The sequence below is a fragment of the Schistocerca americana genome, chromosome 3 (assembly GCF_021461395.2).
Source record: "Schistocerca americana isolate TAMUIC-IGC-003095 chromosome 3, iqSchAmer2.1, whole genome shotgun sequence".
NCBI classification, from domain to species: domain Eukaryota; kingdom Metazoa; phylum Arthropoda; class Insecta; order Orthoptera; family Acrididae; genus Schistocerca; species Schistocerca americana.
In genome coordinates, this window is record NC_060121.1 from 229,778,309 (window position 1) to 229,806,068 (window position 27,760).

The 27,760-nt window shown below is 43.9% G+C and overlaps 1 protein-coding gene across 1 annotated transcript in view; it reads right to left on the reverse strand.

The window, feature by feature from the left end:
• Window positions 1–27,760, reverse strand: part of LOC124605139 (DENN domain-containing protein 5B) — a 474,504-nt gene that overhangs the window by 117,204 nt on the left and 329,540 nt on the right. Inside the window, exon 2 of the mRNA XM_047136622.1 lies at window positions 12,740–12,849. Coding sequence (XP_046992578.1) covers window positions 12,740–12,849 — 110 coding nt within the window. The remainder of the gene's footprint in view (window positions 1–12,739; window positions 12,850–27,760) is intronic.

Here is a 27,760-nt window from a genome sequence, read left to right on the forward strand (position 1 = left end):
GGTTAGTAGTGTCTGCAAATTTCATCACAGGGTACGATTCCGTTTGGTTAGTCCTGATCGATGTTAGTGCTTTATGGTTTATGCCATGAAATGTACTCCCCAAATCTGAATATGCTTCATCATCAGGTTTTGAGGTGAGAAAGTAGCAGATACAGCTGCCAGCCAGTTGAAGCAAACAAATCTGTTATCAGCATCACCTATCCGCATTCCCCGTTCTTGTCCTCCATGCTCATTGCTTTGAGATTCCCGCAGAATGTCGAAAATAATAGTGCAGCCGCAATGAATGTGGTGGACCCATGGCCCATCGAGGCGAATGCGTGGTATCTATTCTTTCGGACATGTCGGGCGATCTGGGCGGCCAAATCATTCGCTCGAACTGTCCAGAATATTCTTCAAACCACTCCCGAACAATTGTGGCCCGGTGATATGGCGCATTATCATTCATAAAAATTCCATCGTTGTTTGCGAACATGAACACCATGAATGGCTGCAAATGGCCTTCAAGTAGCCGAACATAACCATATCCAGCCAATAATTGGTTTAATTTGACCAGGGGACCCAGTCCATTCCACATAAACACAGCCCACACCATTATGAAGCCGCCACCATCTTACACGCTGCCTTCTTGACAACTTGGGTCCATAGCTTCGTGGGGTCTGCGCCAAATTCGCACCCTACCATCACCTCTTACCAACTGAAATCGAGACTCATCTGACCACGCCACGCTTCTCCAGTCTTCTAAGGTCCAACCGGTATCGTCACTAGCGCAAGAGAAGCGCTACAGGCGATGTGCTGTTAGCAAAAGCACTCGCGTCGGTCGTCTGCTGCCCCAGCCCTAGCCAAATTTCGCCGCGCTATTCTAAAGGTTACGACACCGATTTCTGCTGTTATTTCACGCAGTGTTGCTTCTGTTAGCATTGACAACTATACGCAAATGCCGCTGCTTTCGCTCGTTAAATGAAAGCCGTCGGACACTGCGTTGTCCGTGGTGAGAGGTAATGCCTGAAATTTGGTATTTTCGGCACACTCTTGACACTGCGAATCTCGGGATATTACATTTCCAAACGATTTACGAACTAGAATGTCATATGCGTCTAGCTCCAACTACCATTCCGCGTTCAGAGCCTATTAATTCCTGTCGTGCGGCAATAATCACGTTCAGCACATTTTCACAAGGATCATCTGAGCACAAATGACAGCTCCGCCAATGCACTGCACTTACACGCCTTGTGTGCGCGAAACTACCGCCTTCTGTACATGTGCATATCGCTATCCCAGTGTATATCATAAAGACATTCAAAGCCTGCAGTTGATTACGGATCCAGGTATGTATTGTATTAATTGCATCGCTTCTACTTGTGTTGCCGGCCGGAGTGGCCGAGCGGTTCTAGGCGCTACAGCCTGGAACCGCGCGACCGCTACGGTCGCGGGTTCGAATCCTGCCTCGGGCATGGATGTGTGTGATGTCCTTAGGCTGGTTAGGTTTAAGTAGTTCTAAGTTCTAGGGGACTGTTGACCTCAGAAGTTAAGTCCCATAGTGCTCAGAGCCATTTGAACCATCTACTTGTGTTTTCAGTCTGCTGTGTAAGGAGAATTGGGCACTTCTGTAATGGGCTAGTATAATTCGTCACATGTCAGTAAAGGGATATGTCGTAAGGCGGCATAGACTTTCGGGGAATTACTTTTAATAGGCACGTCGATGTTCCGAATTGATCAACAACCAGGCCATCGTATAAGGAGAAACAGCTTTACCAATCCCACGAGTCAATGATGTGCGGAAACGGCTACATTTTTAAGTAAAGCCACAAACCTTAGTCCAAAAACTGATAACAGATTTCTTTGTTTCAATTGGCTGGCAGCTGTAAATGTAACTTTCTCGCCTGAAAACGTGATAATTGAGCATATTCAGTTTTCGGGAGTACATTTCATAGCAAAACCATAAACGACCAGGACTAACCAGAGAGAATCGGACCCAGTGACGAAATTTGCAGACATTGCTAACCAAAGGGGTCCCAGTTCGATTCCTCCCCGGGTTGGAGATTTTCTCCGCTCGCGGACTGCGTGTTGTGTAACGACCGAGAAGGACGACGAACTATGAGGAACGTTCAATAAATAAAGCAAAACTTTTTTCTGGAAGCAGATTGGTTTTATTCAGGATTCCAGTGTACTCCATATTATTTCCCACTCCTTTGGTTACAAACCCTATTTTTCAACATAATCTCCTTCCAATCCGACTGCCTTACGCCACCTTAATGGGAGGTCCTGTGTGCCCGCGTGGTACCACCCTACTGGTCGACATCAGAGCCAACGTCTTGCTGCATCAATAACCTCTCAGTCATCCATGTACTGTTTCCCGCGGCCGGAAAGATGGAAGTCGGAAGGTGCGAGATCCGGGCTATAGGGTGGATGAGGAAGAACAGCCCAACGACGTTTAGTGAGCTCCTCTCGGGTGCGCAGACTTGTGTGCGGCCTTACACTGTCACGGAGAAGTTCGTTTGCATTTTTCTGGCGACGAACTCACTGAAGCCGTTTCCTCAATTTCGTGAGGAAGCACAATACACTACAGAGTTGGTTGTTGCACTGTAAGGCAGAACATCAAACAAAATAACCCCCTCAGAGTCCGTTTCAAAACGACTTTGCCGGCTGAGAGTAGACTTCAAATTTTTTTTCGTTAGAATCAAATGATAATTAAATGAACACCCTAGCTGCAAACAGGCGTTGATATACTTCATTGGGCACATGTTGAAAATGTGTGCCCCGACCGGGACTCGAACCCGGGATCTCCTGCTTACACGGCAGACGCTCTATCCATCTTTTTTTTCCTCTCTTTTTGGTCTACGTTGAATTTGTTCGGGGCGGACGTCCGATGACACCCGTTCAGGTTCTTCGTTGATCCGTTCACTCAGTTTTTTGTTACAGAGGGCATCTAACCCTCTGGCCGAGCACGCTGAGCTACCGTGCCGGCTGTCCATCTGAGCCACCGAGGGCACAGAGGATAGTGCGCCTGCAGGAACTATCCCTTGCACGCTCCCCGTGAGACTCACATTCCCGACATGTCCACACCACTACATTCGTAGTGTGCCTAATAGACTTACGAGTACTTGGTAGATTAATCTGCCACGAGTAATGAGTATGATGGGCAAACATCAATTAGGTGCACTACGAATGTAGTGGTGTGGATGGATAGAGCGTCTGCCATGTAAGCAGGAGATCCCGGGTTCGAGTCCCGGTCGGGGCACACATTTTCAACATGTCCCCAATGAAGTATATCAACGCCTGTTTGCAGCTAGGGTGTCCATTTAATTATCATTTCGATCGCCATTCTGTTTCCGATTCGTAGTGATGAACCCGTGTTTCATCGTCTGTGATGATATTCGACAAAAACTTGTACCGATCAACCTCGTAGCACGCACGCAGTTCCGCACAGGTGATCCTTAGTTGTCCTTTATGGTCTTCCGTTAGGCGGCAAGGACCTAGAGGGCACACATCTTTGAGTACCTCAACTGGTGGACGAGTGTGTCAGTACTACCAATTTAGACGTCCGGTTGTTTGGTTCAAATGGCTCTGAGCACTACGGGACTTAACATCTGAGGTCATCAGTCCCCTAAAACTTAGAACTACTTAAACCGAACTAACCTAAGGACATCACAAACATCCATGCCGGAGGCAGGATTCGAACCTGCGATCGTAGTGGTCTGAAGCGTCTAGAACCGCTCGGCCACACCGGCCGGCAGCGAGGTGTTTGTGATCTGTCGATAATCTCGAATGAGAGTGTCCGCACGTTCCAAAATGCCAGGAGTCACAACTGCGTGCGGTTGGTCAGCACGCAGAAAATCGAAGAGGTTTACGCGACCTTGTTGCAATGATGACAGACGCCTCGCCCAACGACTCATCGTGCATTTGTTCACTGACAGGTCTCCGTGGACATTCTGCAAGCGCCTATGAATATCTGCGACGCCCTGATTTTTCTCCAAGTGCAACTGAATGGCAGTTCGCTGCTTGGAACGCATGTCTGTTACAGGCGCCATTTTGAAGGCTACATAAATTCCGTCACCTATCGGAACTTCATGCAACTGTAGAAGCTGAAGCGGGAATTTTCTAAGATCTCCTATAACAGATTCCGCCTTTCTTTTTCAGCGTAAAATGGAAGAGGAAGAAAAGATACTGCATTAATTACTGAAAGCCTCCCGACTTCGAAGAAGCAGTGCTTTCAGAGTGGATGAGGCGTCTGCAATCACGAATCGATCAATTGCATGTGAAATGAACGTTTCACAGACTACTGTGTTGTATTACGAGAAATGCACCCATGCCCCCACCATACACAGAAAGTGGTTGGTTTGACTCCTGCTGCCTTCCGAGCTTCTGTTGTGTTCATCCAGTGGTTCTTGTAGCTCGTGACAGTCGATTCCCACTTTCCTGCGTATGTACGAGTACTTTTCACGGATGAAGCCTCTTTCATAAAACACGGAATGCTTAAATAGTTGCAATAGTTATTTTTGGGCCGATGAGAATTCCCACGCTACAGTTATGAAGAGCCATCGACATAGATTATCTGCCAACGTGTGGACAGGCATAGTCAGTGGTTATGTACTAGGCTCGTTTCTTTAGCTCCCCACTTAAATGCACCACTGTACACAATGTTGATCAGAGACACACTACTCAGGTTTCTGGAACATACCCCACTGTTATTCGTCAACTAATGTGGTTTCGTCATGATGGAGCCCAACCTCGCTTTTGACTGGGGGATTGTAAACACCTGAGAAGTGGATAGGTATAGGAAGTCATGTCCAGGGGCCAGCACGTTCACCTGATCTCACCCAATTGATTACTTCTTGTGGGGCCATGTGAAAAGATGGGTGTACGAGATGTCTGTCGAGACTAAAGACGATCTCCTGACACAAATTCTCGCTCCTGCGACACTGTTGAAAAGACACCGAGGATTTTGGAACGGGTGCGACAGAACTTTGTACGACGCTACCGTGCCTGCACTGACGCTGGGGGACATCATTTGGAACAACTGTCGTAAACGTATCAGCTTGAGAAACATGTGCAAGTAAATGGATTGATTGGTTGGTTGGTTTAAAGGCGGGAGAAGGGACCAAACTACGAGGTCATCGGTCCCTCGTTCCTAATGAAACAATGCCACAAGTGTGAGAATAAAAGGTACGAAACATATAACACAAAGCGGAAAGAAAGGAAAAGCCACAAGAACGAAGGGAAGGCAACGAACACTAAAAGGAACAAAAGAGAACAAGAAAACAACAGAGAGATGCTAGAAACAGAAGAGAGTAAAACATGAAAGCAGATTACAGTGGCTGTCCAACCTCGAGAATAAAAATGGGAAGTCCGTCACTCTGCAACACATTAAAACCTCCACCCTAAAAGCACTAGGGTGGAGGACACAGAGGGACAAAAGGACATGCGCTAAAACCTACATAGAAGTATAAAACCCACTCTCACGGACAAAACGTGAAACTAAAGCTGCTGTGGAGGCATTATCGTCCAACACCGAAGGCAGGGTGCTGGGGAAGTTAAAAGTCTGCCGCAGAGCGGCTAAAGTGGGCAGTCCAGCAAGAGGTGGACGACTGTCATTTGGGAGCCACAGCGACACTGAGGTGGGTCCTCGCTACGGAGTAGGTGACCATGCGTTAGCCAAGTAAGGCCAATGAGGAGCCGGCAGAGTATAACTGATTCCCTGCGAGAGGCCTGCATGGAAGACTTCCATACATTCATAGTCTCCTTAATGACACGCAGTTTGTTGTGCGTGCTGTTATGCCATTCCGTCTCTCAAAGCTGGAAAACCCTGCGGTGTAAGACAGAACGCAGGTCAGCTTCGGAGATGCCTGTCTTCAGAAGCGGTTTCCGCGTCGCCTGTTTGGCCAGTCTGTCGGCAAGTTTGTTGCCGGGGATTCCGACGTGTCCTAGGGTCCACACAAACACCACGGAACGGCGGGACTGTTCCAGGGCATAGATGGACTCCTGAATGGACGCTACCAGAGGGTGGCAAGAGTAGCAGTGGTAAAAATGTGGAACGCTTCACGATTTTGCGTGTCATGTAAATGGAATTCACAATTACTGTACCATGGACTTAGGACTTTCAGTCTCTCTCTGACATCAAGCTAAGTGCGCCGTTACTAGTCTATCAACAGGAGAAATCATCTCAGGGTATTGGGGAATATTCAATGAGAATTCTTAAGTCATGATGAGGGTTCAGAAGTTGGGGCCCTCATTTTGAGCACTGTGCGAGGCTAGGGCGTACCTAGACTAGATTTTTGCTAATACCTTTCGACTTCGTCGTTTCCGGACTTTCGACTTGGTCGTTTCCGGACTAGCGTCCCTGACAATTTGTAACATCAAGGAATCACCCTATTTTAATCAACAACCAGTTTCGAGAGTATTATCATCCTTTGGGCGACATAGTGAAGTCATACTGGTTTGCTATGCTTATTCTGAGATCACAGTCTACCACTCCTTTTGAAACTAAACCAGTATGTGTATAATTAATGAACCTGGTTTATGCCATGAACACACACTCACTTATTACATTCGACTTCGTCGTTTCTGTACCAGGGTCCATTACCTAACATTGATACATTTACCCTTTTCCATCATCCCTGAAAGTCTGTAACACCATCACGGAATTAATAAGTGTGGTAATGGTCCTATTATATTTCGCTGATGCACACAATATAGTACCTCTCAATTCGTGGATTACTCTCCACTTTGCATAAAGTATACTGTTTGCACCCTGTCAATAAATTTTCAATCCAGTTGCAAACCTAGTTAAATATACCTTATGAATCCTTTTTGTTTGGTAGAATCTAAAGCTCTTCAAAAGTCTAGGCACACATAATCTAGCTATTTGCGTTTACATATGACAGTTAGGATATCAAGAGAGGATTATCAATGTTTTAGGCATTGATGCTGGTTTCCATGGAATTTCAAAGTATATACTGGGAGATGAAGAAGCTTGCACAGGATAGAGTAGCATGGAGAGCTGCATCAAACCAGTCTCAGGACTGAAGACCACAACAACAACAACTACAACAATACTTTAACTCAAAATATCTTCTATACGTCTGCTGCAAATATATGAGAATGACATATAATGGCAGTTCTATTGATCAACTATGCTGCCAGTTTTATAGATGGTTGTAACCTTCCAATCCCAGAGAACAGTTCTGCGCCCAAGGGTTCTTTGGTAAATTATTGTCAAGAGTGGAACTATTGTCTTGGCCTGCTCGATCAACAGATCTGTCTGCAATTGAGTACACATGGGACATCATCGGACGATATCATCCACAAACACCATTAAGGGGAGGTTTACCATCTTTGGCCCGAAAAAAGCATGCTCTTTGAGAATTTTTCTTCTCGGGATGTGTTCTAGATATCAATGTCAAATTTGGTCAAAATGTTTATTGATATTTCCTCTACAAACTGGAGTTTTTTCGACCGGGAATTTCGAAGAGCAAAGGCGGAAGTGCCGTCGGAACGAAACAAAATTTCGAAATACCGGGTGATCAAAAAGTCAGTATAAATTTGAAAACTGAATAAATCACGGAATAATGTAGATAGAGAGGTATAAATTGACACACATGCTTGGAATGACATGGGGTTTTCTTAGAACCAAAAAGAGACAAAAGTTTAAAAAATGTCCGACAGATGGCGCTTCATCTGATCAGAATAGCAATAATTAGCATAACAAAATGAGACAAAGCAAAGATGATGTTCTTTACAGGAAATGCTCAATATGTCCACCATCATTCCTCAACAATAGCTGTAGTCGAAGAATAATGTTGTGAACAGCACTGTAAAGCATGTCCGGAGTTATGGTGAGGCATTGACGTCGGATGTTGTCTTTCAGCATCCCTAGAGATGTCGGTCGATCACGATACACTTGCGACTTCAGGTAACCTCAAAGTCAATAATCGCACGGACTGAGGTCTGGGGACCTGGGAGGCCAAGCATATCGAAAGTGGCGGCTGAGCACGCGATCATCACCAAACGACGCGCGCAAGAGATCTTTCACGCGTCTAGCAATATGGGGTGGAGCGCCATCCTGCATAAACATCGTACGTTCCAGCAGGTGTTTATCAGCCAGGCTGGGGATGATGCGATTCTGTAACACGATTGTCAAGCGCAGTCACTGACGTTTTGCTGTCCAGCGCCATCTGTCGGACATTTTGTGAACTTTTTTGTTCTAAAAAAATCCTATGTCATTTCAAGCGTGTGTGTCAATTTTTACCTCTCTATCTACATTATTCCGTGGTTTATTAAGTTTTTAAACTTGTACTGACTTTTTGATCACCCGGTATAACATGAAATGCAAATACACTAACGGAAAAAACGAACAACAAATAACAATTAAAGAAATGAAATTTTGGGAATATATTTTTCTAGGCAATATTTAAGTGATAATACTGCAAGATAACGAGTTGACGTAATCGCGGGATAATCCAACGCAAATGTGAAACGTTGGTACATTAATAACCGGTGTAACCGCCAGACCGTTGAATGCAAGCGTGCAAACGTGTACGCGTTATGTTGTACGGGTGCCGGTTGTCTGTTTGTGGCATGGAGTTCCTTGCCTGTTGCACTTCGTCGGTCAGTACAGGGACAGTTAATGCTGTTTGTGGATAACTCTGGAAATGTCCTCTGATGATGACCCATATGAACTCAAGTGGAGACAGATCTGGTGGTCGAGCCACGTTGGGTTACAACGGTGGTACGTGGGCGAGCACACTCCCTGTAATACTGTTCATGAATGGCAGCACGACAGGTCGAATCGCCAGACTGATATACAACTTTGCATTCAGAGGGCGTGGGATAACAACGAGAGTGGCCCTGCTGGCACACGAAATCATGCCCCGGACAATAACTGCAGGTGTAGGTCCAGTGTGTCTAGCATGCAGACAGGTTGGTTGCAGGCCCTAAACTGGCCTCATCGTAACGGAAACACAGTCATCACTGCACCGAGGCACAACTAGCTTTTATCAGCAAACACGACAGACCTCCAGCCTCCCCTCCAATGACGTCACGCTTGACGCCAGTGAAATCGCAAATGGCGGTGGTTCCGAGTCGCTGGAATGCACGCTACAGCGCGTCTGGCTCGGAGCTGCCCTTGAAGTAACCGATTTGTAACAGTTCGTTATGTCACTGTGGTGCCAACCGCTGCTCGAGTTGCTCGCTGCTGCAGATGCGGTACGATGCGCCAGAACCATACGCCGCACACGATGGTCTTCCCTCTCGGTCGTGCCACGTGGCCACCCACAGCCTGTTCTTATGGCCGCACATTCTCGTCACCAGCGCTGCCACCAATCATGTACGAGTACAGTGGCTACATTCCTGCCAAATCTTTCGGTGTGCGGACATTTGCCACGGCGGACATTTGCCACGACTTTACCTCCTCTGAAGGGTTGGGTCCCTTGTCTCCCCCTCCTCGCCCGCATCTCGTGGTCGTGCGGTAGCGTTCTCGCTTCCCACGCCCGGGTTCCCGGGTTCGATTCCCGGCGGGGTCAGGGATTTTCTCTGCCTCGTGATGGCTGGGTGTTGTGTGCTGTCCTTAGGTTAGTTAGGTTTAAGTAGTTCTAACTTCTAGGGGACTTATGACCACAGCAGTTGAGTCCCATAGTGCTCAGAGCCATTTGAACCATTTTTTTCCCCCTCCTCCTCCTCCACCTCCTCCTCACCCGCCGGTCGACCCGCAGTAAAGATACTTACTGAGCCTTTCCGCTGGTTTATTTAACATAAGACCAGAATCTCTATGGATTTTCCGCCACATTTCTAGAGAGTGAGTTTCATTGTGAAAACTATTAAATGCATCTCCCATTGAAATCCGCACCAAATTTCGAGCCTCAGTAAAACTTCGCCAATCTTGGAGATTTTGCATTCGTCTAAATTATACGTGCCTTTTTCGGTGCTCTTGCAGCAGCTTTCTGTCGTGTTTTTTTTTTTTTTTTTTTTTTTTTTTTTTTTGTGTACCATGGGGGTCAGTGCCGTCAGTTATTAATTTATTTGGTATGATTCTCTCGAATGCTGTTGATACTATCTCTTTGAACTTAAGCCACATATGCTCCTCACTTACATAGTTTGGAAGGATTTGAGACTGTCTCTTAGAAAGACGTCAACCGAATTTTTAGTTGCTTTTATAAATAGATACATTTCGCGTTTAGTTTTAGTGAATTTGTTTGTTAGGGAATTGAGCCTCGCTACGACTGTGTGTTCACTAATCCCTGTATCCGTCGTGATGCTCAGGATTATTTGTGGCTAAGAGGTTAAGTGTGTTTTCGTAATCATTTACAATTTGAATGGCCTCGTGAACTAATTGTTCAAAATAATTTTTTAAAAAAAGCATTTAGAACAATTACGGCAGTTGTTTTCTATCACAATATGGTCTGAAAATGTATTTTTGTCAACATACGGAAGCTAGATTGAAGTCACTGTCAACTATAATTGTATGCGTAGGGTACCTATTTGCGATGAGACTCGAGTTTTCTTTGAAATGTTGAGTAACTCTTTCATCTGAGACCGGGGGTCGGTAAAAGGAGCCAGTTATTAATTTCTTCTGGTTGTCGAATATAACCTCTGTCCATACTAAGTCACAGGAACTACTTGCTTCAATGTTGCTTGTGAGCTGGAACACACATTACATTATTTTTCCCGAAGTTGTGCTTCTTGTTTCTGTTGTAGTGCAGATCATTAAAATTGCGGCTTTTCCCTCCAAAACCTAGGTTGTTTTCTCTGTGACCCTGTAAATACCAGAACTAAACCATGTAGAACAACAATGTACGTTATAAGCACAGCATTCTGTATTACTTCGTTTCCTTATTTCTAACATTTTAAATTTGTACGTTGACTTTAGATGACATGTCAGTCATATATGTTCTTATCTCTGTTTATGAACGTACTTTCGGGTATGTTTTGAACATTGTCCCGCTACACTTCATTAACTAATGTTTCGCCGCAAGGCTATCGGATTTTAGAAAGTAAATTAATATGGAGTACGTCGTTCTTCTTTTTCAAACATTTACGTACCCATTTCTTCTTTCCTTACTGTCTTTTGAGCATGCAGTTGTAGTAATTAAAGGTGGCACAAACGCAGTGATCAAAAAGAAATGATTAACGTACATTCGCATTCTCTTTACATCGTTCCTTTTTTGTTGCTCTCATGGCGATGGACTGTTTCTATCGCAATCAGTAAGCGTGAAAGGAAGCTACCGTACAGACAGAGGGATCTATATTTATACTTGGCAGAACTAATTATATACTGACATAATCGTCGGAATTGCTTTCGTTTCCCAAAAGTTATAAATATTTCGATTTCGGAAAAGAAGCCCTGTATTTCGCCAAGATGTCGAAGAAGAAGGTCCCTTACGTACTGGTTGTATCGAGTAAGATACGGAGACGGCGGTTCGAAAGCGGACAGAAGTACGAGGAAGGGCGTCCCTTATCTGAGGGACCGCTACTCAAGCTACTGGCGAAGTGGCGTCCGGCATTCAAATCTTTCAGCAGAATCGCAGGAGGAACTTCCGGCTTCTCGTAGTCCTATTAGACGACTTCCGTCAAACTCAGTGCGGTGCTGATAGTGGCGTCTTCGTCGCCTTAAGGGCGTTATTGACAAACATCACTACACCACGTCCTATCTCAAAGATAACCAACAATCACGACCGTTACAGGGTATTTGTATCCTCATAGCGGCACTGCAAACCTCACTCTTAATGCGACTGGGGCAAATTTGTAAAGATATCATCTTTCAAATGTAGAAACACGCCTACCAACTGTCATTTATGTCGCACAGCTCCTTCTTGGTGTTGCGATTTTTTTCTTCAGTTAGTGCATTTTATGTTAAGGCTTGACCATGTCTGTTATGAATATCAACTAAAACTACGAACTACGATAACCAGTCATAGTAACCGATAACTGGCTACATTAATTTGTAGTTTCAAAAGAACATTAAATAAAATTTCAAAAGGTCTTTAAAATATATTATCATCATTGTTGTTGGCATCATCACTGTTTCATGCCGTATGAAAGCCTGTTCCCAGAGTAACGCATTTGCACTGGGCCCCTGCTGACAATACGAATAGAAACTTTGCTTTAGTCGCAGGGTACTATGAAATTGTGTTTTCACTGTTCTAGGAAACCGTTCAAATGTATCGTATGTTCACGTAGCTGGATGGAAATACATACTTCGAAAAATTATTTATAAAAACTTGTGCAGTGTCTACACGTATAATGAGGCCACGCCACAACGCCTAATTGGACGCTCATTAAGAGAGGGATGTCAGTAAAAATAATGGCATAAACCACTGTGATAAAATAACAGGTATTCAAGTCCGCAAGTTGGGTCTCGAGTACCTTTTATTTTATCGCAGTGATATATGTCACTATTTTTACTGAGATTCCTCTCTTAAATGAGCGTCTACGCTGGCGTTGTGGGTTAACCGCATTCTATGACGCAACACTAGATATGTTTTTATAATCCATGAGAAGATGGCTGCGAAATCAGCTGAAACTAGTCACAACTTGATATTCACTTGCAATCTTGACTATTAAGAGATTTTATTAAGAAACTGTTTTTAACTTTATGTAGAACTAGTACATCGCTTTTCTCCATCCTCGCCAACTCATTGGTTAACAATTCTAAACTGTGTAAAACAGATTCAGTTACCATATATACAGTGTCTGCAAAATTTTAATTTATGAGCCAGTGATTTCTAAATAGGTAGGAAATTCTTACCATGCAAACAGCATTTTCATCAAATGGATTCCAAGGAACATTGTCTGGGTAATGAGCAAGTACTTGTGCTTTGTACGAACGATCCAAAGGCGTAGTTTGCAAGTTGTCTCCTGAAAGAAAAAGATAAATGCTGCTTTAAATTTACAAGCAAATTAACAAGTACAGTTAATGAAGATATTCAAGAGATTGTGGGGATACCTGCTTCTTTTGTACACAGTACCTTGTAATTCTATATGAATAATTAAGAGAGTATTTTATACTTTTCTGGAAAATGTATTTTTTACTCGAGATCCACAAAGAAAGAGCAAAAGCAGAACAGGATGGAATGGATAGAAAAATAAGCAAATGTGAAAACAGAGCTTTTAAAACACACTTAACGTAGACATTTGTTCTTTCAGTTTCACTGAACAAGTCGCTCAGATTCCAAACTCTAGATAAAAGCACAATAACTGGCTTTATAGAGTAATAATTGTAGGTAACATAGTTCATTAAGTTAGGACAGCGCTTCAATCTCTTACGGCCAATTAAGTAACAACAGAGATGGCCAACAAGTAGCATCACTGAAATAGATTCTTAGAATTCAATTTCTGTGCCACTGTGCGTGAATATAGGCGTGGTAGCTGATAGTGCAGTTTTCATAAACATTTCTAAGGCAGCAGATGCAAGATAATATGCAGATTATTTCGAAGTATTTGCATCAAACATCTAGGGTTAATAGATCGCAGCATAGGGAACAACTTTTGTTAGAGACAAAATGTTCGCTGAGGCTTCTCGGTGACGGCATCCTTTAATATTCGCCGACCCTGAAACCTTAGAGCCAATGACTGACTGATCCACTAATTGACATACGGTAACAACGTTACGGCAAGAAAGTCTTCCAGAATATCTGTCACGATCGCTATGTTGACTCTGATCATGTGGGAATTGTAGAGAACAGTTTATCTGTTACTGCTGTGATACCAGCGGAGTGTAGACCTGCCTTCCGTTACGAACATGTGGAACCAACAATACGAAGGAAGATTAGTGTTTAGCATCCTATTGGCGACAAGGTCGTTAGAAACACAGGATAACTAAAAAAAAACAAGAGGGGAGAAGAAAACCAGCCATGTCACTTTCCAAAGGAACGTTCCTAGCATTCATCTCAAAAGATTTATGGAACTACGGAAACTATGACTCTTGATTGATACAAGCCACGAACAAAGGCGTTCAGTTAAGATGCTATAGCTTTTCCTAAAATGTGGAGTACAATTATTTAGTTGTTCAAATTCCAGGCTTGTCAGCCTTAAGTTTTCCATCAATTCTGTAGGCATTTTTGGTATTTTAACTCCCCCCACCCCTTTACAAATGCTGAAATGCATTGCTTAGATAGGTACTGGAGGGCCAGATACGAGTTTAAGGAGGAAGAGGTCATGATCCTCCCTCAAAGAAACAAAAAACCACATTTCAGTAAAAAGTTAACATTTTTGTTTAGCCTATATCAATTTCGAAATTTCGCAGATAACTTTCGGAGAATAAATTGTGTGAAAACGAAGAGCCCCAAAAACGGAAACAGTTCTACAAATTACAAGCTACGTTTAATAGAAGTTGGTTTTGTGAGGCTCTGCCCACGTGTACAGAATGTTAAGTTAAAGTGATTTGCTTAAGCACCGATGTAAACAAATTATTACTATTGTATCAAACAATTTTGTTATTATTATTATTATTATTATTATTACGAAAATCGTAGGCACTTCAAGGTGAACACGCACACACACACACACACACACACACACACACACACACACACACATAGGATCCACGCCTGCCGATGGTTGCCATTCTACTTATTTTTCACTGTCACTTCATCAGCCCCTGTGCCGGTAATTACGACCGACACTGTATGAACACAACGAATATCATTTAAATAAACAGACATCCGAAAGAAACGACAGTTTTAAATACCAGCGAAGCATCTTTCTTTAACATATTTATAACAGCTGTGAAATCGAAATTAAGAGTAGCCTGTCAGCAGCTAAGAGAGCATATTTTAGCAACAAAACACCAACTGCTCGGATGACGGAAGGACAACAATCAAGTCTCTATGATACGAGGCTACAGAAAACATTGGTAACTGGAGGAGGAAATATTACGGGTTAATGGACCGTCGACGACAAGATAATTGTGGACGAAGCTCAAGATCAGATTTGGGAAGATGGGTAAGGAAAAGCAGCAATTCCAGTTTTTGCCTTAAGCGTCTTCGAGAAACAGTGAAAAACCTAAATCTAGCTGACTAGACGCGGACCACTAGCCCAGTGGAAAGTCCACTGCGCAATCTCAGTCGACAATGCCGGCCGAAGTGGCCGTGCGGTTAAAAGCGCTGCAGTCTGGAACCGCAAGACCGCTACGGTCGCAGGTTCGAATCCTGCCTCGGGCATGGATGTTTGTGATGTCCTTAGGTTAGTTAGGTTTAACTAGTTCTAAGTTCTAGGGGACTAATGACCTCAGCAGTTGAGCCACTCAGTCGACAATAATGGCATGGAGCAGATCCGAGGGCGAGCTTTGAAGTTAAGGTACATTACGCAGAAGAAATGAAAAAAGGAAATTTACTTATTTATTTATTACATTATAGCCTATTACCTATGATTTAAACACAAGCTGTATTCGTTCTTATACAAATTATTACTATCGATAGTAATTTTTTCTATGCATCAGCAATTAATCGTACAATCATTATATTAATACGTGAGCGTCAAAAACCAAAGTATCGATATTTAATATCAATTATAAGAGGACAATGAAACTTACGTAATTCTAAAGGTACTTTGCCATAGACGTGAACAAAAAAACAACGTGTGTGCGCGCTTAGCGGTTGAGAGAGAGAAAAAGAAATAGATATAGACATACGAAAAAAGTTTTCCTGTGTCTCTCACAAAGGTACCAATTTCTATTCAGAGTACCGATCACTTACTATGGTAGAAATGACACAGGGAACTAAAAACGTTTCGTGAAATCGCATTCTGGGAAGTTCATGCTCAAATATAGCAGATGATTAACTTGTTGCACACACGTTCACTGGGCAGTTGACAATGTCCCAATTGCTAAGTCGTTGATGTTGTCCGTAGTTTCCACTACGGACAACAACAAAACATCGTAGTAACGAAGACACCGGGGGAACACAGACTGAACGTTGTCTATGTCCGTCGTTTGACTTACTTTTGTCAAAAGGGTAAGCGGAACTAACTTCGTCTTCATTTGCCATCGTTACCACAAAATCTGAAGTTAAGTTCCTAATTTTCGATTTGTTCATTTTGAATAGCTACGACTTCCTTTATTGTATGCAAACTTCATCTGTTTTTGGCAGTGCATCGAAGAAGAACACTAACGGATCGGACTGAAAGAAAATGAGCTACAGAGACAATTTGATAATTTTTGCATATATAAAGTAACAGGAATATCGTGGACACTAATAATGATAATTCTAATGTTGTTTTGAAAGACACGACATTTAAATGTGGAATGAATGTAATTCAAAATAATTTTGAGAGTTATAATTGCGGTTTGATGAATTAATAGAAGAGATCTTGTAATGCAAAACATTTCGCATCTGAGGTTCCTTTACGTGATACAACGGCATTCACATTGTGGTGTCATAAGGGGAAGTTAATTTGCGGCCGTTAACACAAAATTTCTATTACAACGTACTGTATCACGGGATCACTTCAAATGATCGAATAATTAAAGAGAAATCAAAGAACCATTTCAATAATATTCGGAGCTACAATGGAGCATTTGCTATGGTCAGTTCTGAGGCCAAAATTTCAGACACAGTTTAACGTGGAGTGTGTATCAGTTTAGAACATACAACAAAAGCAAAACGAGGATAATGGAATGTAGTCGAATTAAGTCGGGTGATGCTGAGGGAATTACATTAGGAAATGAGACACTTAAAGTAGTAAAGGAGTTTTGCTATTTGGGGAGCAAAATAACTGATGATGGTCGAAGTAGAAAGGATATAAAATGTAGACTGGCAATGGCAAGGAAAGCGTTTCTGAACAAGAGAAATTTGTTAACATCGAGTATAGATTTAAGTGTCAGGAAGTCGTTTCTGAAAGTATTTGTATGGAGTGTAGCCATGTATGGAAGTAAAACATGGACGATAAATAGTTTGGACAAGAAGAGAATAGAAGCTTTCGAAATGTGGTGCTACAGAAGAATGCTGAAGATTAGATGGGTAGATCACATAACTAATGAGGAGGTATTGAATAGAATTGGGGAGAAGAGGAGTTTGTGGCACAACTTGACAAGAAGAAGGGACCGGTTGGTAGGACATGTTCTGAGGCATCAAGGGATCACACATTTAGCATTGGAGCGCAGTGTGGAGGGTAAAAATCATAGAGGGAGACCAAGAGATGAATACACTAAGCAGATTCAGAAGAACGTAGGTTGCAGCAAGTACTGGGAGATGAAGAAGCTTGCACAGGATAGAGTAGCATGGAGAGCTGCATCAAACCAGTCTCAGGACTGAAGACCACAACAACAACAACAACAACAACAACAATAACACTTTTTACCGTAGATCAAGTCCAATGACTCCCACGTACGGTAGTTCACCATGTTATGTGCAGTTATTAATTTAATTTCGGCCACAGGCGATATTAATCAATCCAACATAATGCTACTTACCATAACAATACCTAATTCTAGCATTAATAAAAGCTACACGTGTACAAAATCTAACTACGTCTACTATTATTAAAACGTCAGTTCTTGTCTGCCTCATTCTATAATGCACTCCAGCGCTCCTCGATCCGTAGGATCCAGTTCCTTGGGCGCTGCGGAGTCCGCAGTGTTTGCATCTGCCTCTTCCTTTGTCTGTGGCCGCACGCCTGCCCACTTCACCCGGGTTCTTGCTCCTTGGTTGGAAAGATACGGTACACGGCCGCGTTTCCACTCTTGTGGTGGTGTTACGATCCCCATTTATGCGTCGTTGCTGTTCGTCTGCCGTAACTGTTGACCACAGTTGTCTTCACTGCATTGTTTCTTGATCTTCTGTCACAACATCCTGCAGTGCAGCAGAGGGCGGGGCATTTGATTGATAGGAAAATGCACTTCCCAAACTTTCCTTGAAATATCGCCAGGACCTGCTGTTCTGTCTCGTGACGCAGTATCTCCTTGAGGTCGAGTCTTCCATAAAGGAAAGAGCATTCTCTTGTCGTAAGAGGATGAACAATATCAGCGGTCCGGTTCCCCAACTCCGCCAGATTTCACAGAGGAAAACTGGTACTCCGGCAAGCAGTAGAGGGACTCACAGGTGCTTCGGGTATCAAAGTGATTTAAATCACCACTTGTGCCGCAAGCAAAGAATGAACAAACAGCTTACTTGGACAAATATGGAGCAAAAAACCGGTTGCGAGCTTTTTGAAAGAACTGTCTCGGCTGTTGTACGCAATGATCTAGTGAAAACCATGAAAACGCAAATCAGGATGACTGGACCGGGATTTGAACCCTGGCTTAATCAGATACCGGATCTACGTACCAATTCGCACCTCACTCGTTTTCGCACATACAAATTCGTTACAATTAACCATACAGCGTCTTGGTTCCCAAATCTGCATCATTTCCCTGTCCTGGTCGCCAATGTCCTACGCACTGCACTATAAGCATTTCCTCTGAGCTAAAGCAGACTATCTGTCTTACGTGTCCGCATGCTTAGCTAAGTGGTTACGTGCTTGCCTACCATTTAACAGGCCTGAGTTCGATTCCCGCCCAGCTTGGAGATTTTCTCCGCTCCTGGACTGGGTGTTGTGCTGTCATCATCATTTTCATCCTCATCACCGACATACGGCGTCGACTGAAATAAGACTTGCACTCGGCAGCCGAACTTCCCTGGGTGGGACCGGGAGGCTAACAATGCCACACGATCATTTCATTTTTTTGTCTGTCTTACATTTCAGAGTACATGAAAAACAAATTACGAGTCCATACATCAAAGTTTTCCTTACCTAATGCCGCGTACCCATCTTCCAATATACAGGACGTTTTAGATTTCCTTACATACGACATGATACCACATTGCAGTTCCTGTATTGTTCAGAAATACGATGCAATATTCCTTTGCACAAGCTTGCATGTTCGAAGGAACAGACACTGCGGCGACTACAGCCATTATGAAACATCTCACAGTACGGGCATATACATAATGAATGTGCGAATACTCGGAGCTAGACCCAAGACATTCCATTTCGAAAATTGTTAGGGAATTCAATATTCAGAGATCCACAGTGTTAAAAGTGTGAGGTGAAAACCAAATTTCTGGCACTGTCTCTCACCACGGAAAACGCAGTAGCCGACCGCCTTCACTTAAAGAGCGAGTGCAGCGGCGTTTGCGTAGAGTTGTCAGTGCTAACAGATAAGCAACAGTGCGTGAAATAACCACATAAATCAATGTGAAAGTACGACGAACGTATCCGTTTGGACAGGGCGGCAAAACTTGGCTATAGCAGCAGGCGACCGACGCGAATGCCTTTGCTGACAGCACGATACCGCCTGAGCGTCTCTCCTGGGATCGTGACTACATCGGTTGGATCCTAGACGACTGAGGAACCGTGGCCTGGTCAGACGAGTCCCGATTTCAGTTGGTAAGAGCTGACGGTAGGGTTAGAGTGTGGCGCAATCCCCACAAAGCCATAGACCCAAGGTGGCTCAAATGGCTCTGAGCACTATGGGACTTAACATCTGTGGTCATCAGTCCCCTAGAACTTAGAACTACTTAAACCTAACTAACCTAAGGACAGCACACACATCCATGCCCGAGGCAGGATTCGAACCTGCGACCGTAGCAGTCACGCGGTTCCAGACTGAAGCGCCTAGAACCGTACGGCCACACAGGACGGCAGACCCAAGTTGCCAACAAGCCAATGTGCAAGCTGATGGTGGCTCCATAATGGTGCGTGCTGTGTTTACATGGCAGCGACGGGGTCCTCTGGTCCTAGTCAGCCGATCATGGACTGGAAATGGTTACGTTCAGCTACTTGGAGACCGTTTGCAGCCATTCATAGACTTCGTGTTCCCAAAGAACAATGGAATTTTTATGGATAAAATGTGTCCTGTACTGGGACACAACTGTTCGTGTTGAAAAACGTTTTCCGACTGCTGTGGCCGAGAGGTTCTAGGCGCTTCAGTCCGGAAACACGCGGCTGCTACGGTCGCAGCTCGAATCCTGCCTCGGGCATGGATGTGTGTGACGTCCTTAGGTTAAAGTAGTTCTGAGTCCAAGGGACTGATTACCTAAGATGTTAAGTCCCATAGTGCTTACAAGGGAACCTCCCCATCGCACCCCCCTCGGATTTAGTTATAAGTTGGCACAGTGGATAGGCCTTGAAAAACTGAACACAGATCAATTGAGAAAACAGGAAGAAGTTGTGTGGAACTATTAAAAAAATAATCAAAATATACGAACTGAGTAGTCCATCTGCAAGATAGGCAACATCAAGGAGCCTAGAGGCGCAGGAGCGCCGTGGTCTCGTGGTTAGAGTGAGCAGCTGCGAAGATACAGGACCTTGGTTCAAGTCTTCCCTCGAGTGAAAATTTTTACTTACTTTATTTTCGCAAAGTTATGATCTGTCCGTTCCTTCATTGACGTCTCTGTTCGCTGTAATAAGTTTAGTGTCTGTGTTTTGCGACTGCACCGCAAAACCTTGCGATTAATAGACGAAAGGATGTGCCCCTCCAATGGGAACTGAAAACATTTGATTGCAAGGTCATAGGTCAACCGATTCCTCCACAGAAAAACACGTCTGATATATTCTATACGACACTGGTGACGGCATGTGCGTCCAATTACAGGAATCTGTTGTCGACCCACCTAACTTCTACACTTAGCGAATGGGTAAAACGATTCTTCTACCTTGCCCGATTTAGGTTTTCTTGTGGATGTGATAATCACTCCCAAAAAAGTGATGAAAACATAAGAGTTTGTCACACAAACTGAAACAAATGAATGCAACAGTCTCACAGTCGCACAGTTTTCCCTATGCTCTGTCAAAACATATGTTTTTAACGTTTTCAAATTTTTCCGTGTGTAGACCGTGAAATCCTGTTTATGTCCAAGCAAATCGGAACATGTCCTGGAATTTTGGAGAGCGAAGTTGATTATGTGTGAGTGCCTGAACTTTGATAAGTGTCTGAAAATACGAAACTAAACTTTCACTCGAGGGAAGACTTGAACCAAGGACCTCTCGCTCCGCAGCTGCTCGCGCTACCCACGGGACCAGGGCGCTCCTGAGCTCAGGTCATCCTAGATGTTGCTTATCTTGCTCATGGAGTACTCAGTTTGTATATTTTGATTATTTTTTTCATAGTTCCACACAACTTCTTCCTGTTTTCTCGATTGATCTGCGTTCAGTTTTTCAAGGCCTATCCACTGTGCCAATTTATAACTAAATCTGAGGGGGGGGGGGAGGTGCGATGGGGAGGTTCCCTTGTTAGAGCCATTTTGAAAAACGTTCTGGAAAACTCGAGTGAATGATTTTACCACCCAGATCGCCCGACGTGAATCCCATGTCTGTGTCCTAAGAGTCACTGAGCGCATTTTCTCTGATGTTTCGGCGGATACATACATTTTCGTTTTTAGGGTTCCGTGACTCAATTGGTAATAATGGAACCATAAGTGGATCCATTCGTTGTCCGTCTGTCTATCTCTGTCCGACTTTTAGAAACCCGTTTTCTCGGGAAAGGGCAGACGTATCAAGTCTAAATTTATGTGCCACATTAACCCTCCCAATACCAAGGGGAAGGCAGGGGGGGACTTTCTGGCCACCTTTTGAAAAAAATTGTAACCTAGTCAGTTTCCTTGGAATTTAAATTTCCGAAAAATTATTTATTGTTTTTAATGAATTTTCCTACCCGATTCCCAATACGTTTTAAACTTTTCAGTTAAACTTAACCCAAGAATTTAAGTTTACGTAGCAGATGCCACTTTCCCTAATGAATATCGTGTTCAATATTTCGAGGTTCAAGGCCTTGCTTGCATATCAGTATCTGTTATAAAGTATGTTGAGATTTTAGGGTATACTGATAATTTTTGCTTATGGACCGTCTGACAGCAACTGAATAAAACACAATTTTAGTGCCATACGCGTTTCGCCTTTGTTTTCTGCAAGGCATCATCAGTGGCAGATTGCGTGGATAATTTCTTACATACTACGCTCCTGCTGCATTTTTGGTGTTGTTCTTCCTCTTATGAATGCCAATTTGTGGTTTTTTCCCCACAGAAATTGAGATTAGAAGTCGGCAACAATGAACGAAATTTACCTTCTTATAACTTTTTATTTGTTGGTCGTGAAGACGATAGCACTCGTTACTGAAAGTGCACTGACACTGCTGCGCTAGAAGGTATTTTCAGGTTCCGGACCCCTAACTATACACCAGTACGTCTTCAACAACAACTAACAATTTTTTTTCGGGTCGACATAAAGTAACCCGCCGCTGGTAATGCGCGTTATGGAAAACGCCTTCGTATTGTCAGGGTTAAGGCCTACGGCCCCTTAGCGACGTAAAAAGTTGGAGCTTCTAAGTCAATGCAATCGACAAATACGGCCATTTACGTCAAATACTTTGACACTCGCAACTCACTCATCAAAACCTACCGGCTACTTCCCGCTGACGCAGAATCATGAAATTTGGCAAGAAGCGAGGTTTCATTATGCAAGTACTCGAAAGAAGCAGAAAATTGCGAATTTGTAATTATATCATAAGAAAAAAAACATTTCTTTTGTCATTTGTTTTCTGACTTGAGAAGAATCTGGAAAGTCTTGGAATCCCCAGGACCAATGTCATACCAGTATAGATGTCGACAAAAGACAAAAATTGTGGAGATTCTAGATTTCGCAATGGATGAACTGTGTACATTCATAACCAAGTTTGTCTGGGATCCTCAGAGCGACACTCCTACTCGCACATGTCCTTTTTTCTATTTCTATTCATGTGAATTGGACTCTGCCCAGACAAGTACTTCTCAGCATGTGTTTCATGCGACGCCCACTAAGAACGAACAACGTCGATTTCTCTCTCGTTACAAGCACTTCTGAGGTCATCAGTCGCCTAGAACTCAGAGCTACTGAAACCTAACTAACCTAAGGACATCACACACATCCATGCCCGAGACAGGATTCGAACCTGCGGCCGTAGGGGTCGCTCGGCTCTAGACTGTAGCGCCTAGAACTGCACGGCCACTCCAGCCGATTAAGTTGAATTTTTTTAGCCCGTTCGATACAACAGCCTCAAATGGGTCTAGTGAGATATTTTGCGTAACGATGTATGCTAACAAAGACAGAAAAGCAGGACAGAACTCCAGCAGCGACGACTAATCAACAAAGCACAGTAGGAAATGCAAGAGCGAAGATTAGGATGCTCTCTAGAGATGGAGTACAAATTAGGAACGCATGGAGGATGAGGGAGGGAAACAGGCCTTATCGAAAGACAAGGAAAACCTAAATCTGGATGACCGGACAAGGATTTCAACGGCTGTCCTTCCGACTGCGCGGCCAGTCCAGCTAAACACTGCATCACCTCGCGTGGTTAACGTGTTATGCATCTTTTACATCGAAGCGAACTGTGGTGTCACCGCCAGACACCACACTTGCTAGGTGGTAGCCTTTAAATTGGCCGCGGTCCGCTAGTATACGTCGGACCCGCGTGTCGCCACTGTCAGTGATTGCAGACCGAGCGCCGCCACACGGCAGGTCTAGAGAGACTTCCTAGTTCTCGCCCCAGTTGTACAGCCGACTTTGCTAGCGATGGTTCACTGACAAATTACGCTCTCATTTGCCGAGACGATAGTTAGCATAGCCTTCAGCTACGTCAATTGCTACGACCTAGCAAGACGCCATTATCATTTGCTATTTATCTTGTGACCGATGTTCACCAATTATGGGTTAAAGTTAAGTATTCCAGCAGCTACGTACTTTTCTTGCTAGTATAACTCCTTTAACTGTTCCAGGCCTCACGCCAGCCTGCGTGAGCTTAAACGCGTGCCTTTCGGCTACCCGTCACTGTGGATTGGCTGTCTTGCCAGTCCACAAAACGAACACATGCGAACGTGCAAGAGCAAACGAGACTTCTCTCTGTTGTAAACGCTAGACCCGCGTGAATAAACAGTATTCGACTGTGTTCGATAGACATTCTCTCGTGTTCCGCTGGTTGTCGGTCTTTCAGCGAACCATCAAAGGAAGTGCGTCCTATCCGCCTTCGCACTAGCAGAACAGAAAGCTTTTGTCTGTTATCTTGCCTACTCTTGCTGCTGTTGAGACGAGTTGCGTGAGCGATGGAGTGGTTCAAAGAGAATGTAATGTTGCTCATACAAGGGCACAGTACGAGGGTTGCCCAGAAAGTAAAGCAGCGCACTTTTTTTCTCAGCCGAAAACAATGCAACGAATGCGAAACGTTACATATCTATTTTTTGAAGTCTCCTGAATGTGCGCGCCACGTTTCAGTCACTTCCGACAGATAGCGTAGCTGCAGGGTAGTTTCAAAATGGCGTCCGCAGGTGGTGTACGTTACAAGCAACGTGGCCCCATTTGAATTTATCACTGCAGAGAAAGAGACTGTGGCGAATATTTACAAACGCTTGCGCAAAGTCTACAGAGAATCTGTTGTCGACAGAAGTACAGTTAGTCGCTGGGCGCGGAGGGTGATGTCATCAGAAGGCGTTTCGGCGGAGCTCCACGATTTGCAGCGGTCGGGGAGACAATCCACATTTTGCAGCGAGCTGATGACATTCGCGAGGGCGGACGCATTACAACTCTGAAGCTGGCGCTGCATCTATCAATCAGCAAACGAATTTTGGATGCAATTAGACGCATTCTTGGATATTCAAAAGTGTGTGCAAGCAATATGGGTCCCGCGGTGTCTACCGGTGGATCACAAATCTCACAGAAAAACATTTGTCTTGATTTGTTGCAGCGTTTGTAAGCCGAGGGGGAGGCCTTCTTGTCCCCGAATGTGACAGGTGATGAAACCTGGGTTCATCATTTTGAGCCCGAAACAACACGACAGTCGATGGAATGGCGCCATTCCGCCTTCCCACAGAAGAAAAAATTCAAAGCAACTGCTTCCGCCGGTAAGGCCATGATAACCGTGTTTCGGGACTGTGATGGTGTGATTCTCATTGATGTGATGCCAAGAGGCGGTACCATTAATTCAGAAGCATATGTTAACACATTAACAAAATTCAAAACGCGCTATCGGCGACTTGGGCGCCACAGCAACCCAGGAGATAATACGCTGCAACACGATAACGCTCGGCCCCACACGTCTGAGGACTACTGAATAAATCGCAAAACAGGGTTGAACAGTGTTACCGCATCCACCCTACAGTCCTCACCTGGTCCCCTCGGTCTTCCACTTGTTTCGGCCAATAAAGGATGCCGTTCCTGGAAGACATTTTGAGGACGATGAGGAGGTGATTCACACAGTGAAGCACTGACTCCGGCACCAGAACAAGGACTGGTACCGACAGGGCATACACGCCCTTGTTTCGCGATGAAGGAAGGCCATAGAACGGGATGGAGATAGCAAGGAAAAATAGGGTGTGAAGATAAAACACCATTCTTTCGTGTCTGTAATTCTCATTATATTCAATACAGAATTGTTGAAGGAAAAATGCGCATTACTTTCTGGGCAACCCTCGTATCATACTTGCTTCTGAGAGCCAAGAGATCAACAACACAAATGCTGAAGGAAAAGAAATATAACTGGTAGAAAATTGCCGGAGCACTCAAAGCTCCTACTGAGGACATGAGGAAGACGATAATAAATTCATTAGTTGCTTGCATCTAATGGGAAAGAACTGAATAAGTACAATTTTTGAACTTTCTTTACTAAAACGGAAAAGTACAACGAATTTCCTTGAAAGTAAAAAAATGCGAACATGTATCTACTATGCCGATTAAAACAGAAAATATACAAAAGACCTGATCACAATCGTCGCTTATATTCATGGTATGTGTAATTACACAGATGATGTGTCACTTAGCCTTTTCAGATCCTCTGGCTACAATTGTGTACATTAAGTTTTACTGTGTCTTAGCTGTAGCAGAAGTATTTATCCCCAATGAAAACCTAAGGTACACATTTGTGAATGTTGAACCTTTTCCATCATGTGCAATTGCTGCTAACTGTTGGGTATCACTATGAAAATAGCAGCAAGTCAGTGTTGCAGTGCGCAGCAGCTCGTACACAGCAAAATACATGGATGTGGTTGATTCGCTCTATTCCACTGCATAATTGAATACTGTCATTGTTATTTTCCACAGTAATTATTGAATGATCATTTTATTTATTACAATAGAGAATATTTCATAATTAGTTATTTTAGTCCATAAAATGAAGCCAACTATACAAGGTACAGTTTGAAAATGGGTACATATTTTTGTATAAATCTTGCATCTAAAATCATTAAAAAAATCACCTAAAGAGCACTACCACATAAAGAAAAATGTTTCTTCCTCCAGAAAAAGTTCAGATCTGAAAGCGTTAAGTTGCGAAGGGCCAAGCCACACACGATCTGACACCTCTCATACTTTTACAAAGCAAACTCAATTAATCGTCGATTACTGTGGTGTTGCCGGCCGCTGTGGTCAAGCGGTTCTAGGTGTTTCAGTCCGGAACCACTCGGCTGCTACGGTCGCATCGGGCGTGGATGTGTGTGATATCCTTAGGTTAGTTAGGTTTAAGTCTAGGGGAGAGATGACATCAGATATTAAGTCCCATGGTGCTTAGAGCCATTTGAACCATTTTTTGAAAGTGGTGTTTAGACCAATCAGCTTATTTTTCATTCGAATTACGAGTTTAACAACAGCCATCTTTTAATCCTCATCTCTATATCCTAACTGGGTTTCTGTGCATGTAATGATAGATACTTCCCCGGCTGTCAGCAGAGGTCTTCGGAAGCCAGTAGTTAACGTCGCTCATTCACAGCCCGACCGGTGCACCGACTCGCTCGCCAACCCTTCCGACCGTGTGCGGACACCGGCGACTGCTTGGCGGACCCTACCAGCCTGCGCAGGTTCGCGGCTAGCAGATAAGAGGTTCGCCGGTCAAGCCGACGCACCCAGACCACGGACCCGATCGCCAACCCATCGCCCACACACAAGCGAACAGGTCGGACAGAATCAATCTGCAGACGACACGGCTTACTGGTCTGCCTGTGTACGAGGTGGGGGTGAGAGGCAATTTCAAGAAACAGGACGACAGGTGCGCCAGAGGCCTGCCTGCTCTGTGTCTCTGCTGAGTCGTTATGCAGTGTGCGGCAGGCCTACGTGCGCTGTGTATAATTCTGACACCGAAATTTAGGTGAGCCCACCAATTCGAGACAATTCGTCTCAGTACTATCCAAACCACAAAAGAAAAAAAGAACGAGCTTGGAACAAATTCTAAAAGTTTTCGGAAGAAATCAATCGACTGGAAGAAAAAACAAACTGTGTGCTTAAGAAACGTTTTATTGTACTTAATGAGCACATGTACTTTGCAACTTAAGGGAATCATGTTTAACAAAACATTATGCAAATCTGTCTCTCACTGCAAGGACAGATCATTCTCTCCCTGAGTACCTAATGCATTCATTATTTGTTACAGAAGAGGAAGAGTCTCAGGGCCTCTTTTGGTTGTGAGCATAAGAGAGCAAGAACAAATCCAAGACGGAAGGCGAACAAACAACCCTACTGCGTAAAGTCGCATTACGAGAAAAGTTTAAAAGAGCAGAACGAAGACAACGTGACTGATCGGCAGCCAAAAGACAAATTTTTTTCATGTCTCTATTGAACCCACTTCGAAGTATTCCCCAAGAAATTAGAATCATGAGCGCCTAAAATGAAGCCCAGTTCCAAAAAAAATGCCCCTCCAAATAATCACATTCAAACCACTTACAGCAACGCACTTTCAGGATAACGATCAGCTGCCTCAAAACCAGTTGCTGGTGTTGCATTCCAATCACAAGAACTTCACAACACAGACAAAGCATGTTACTATAGGAAATATGGGTTC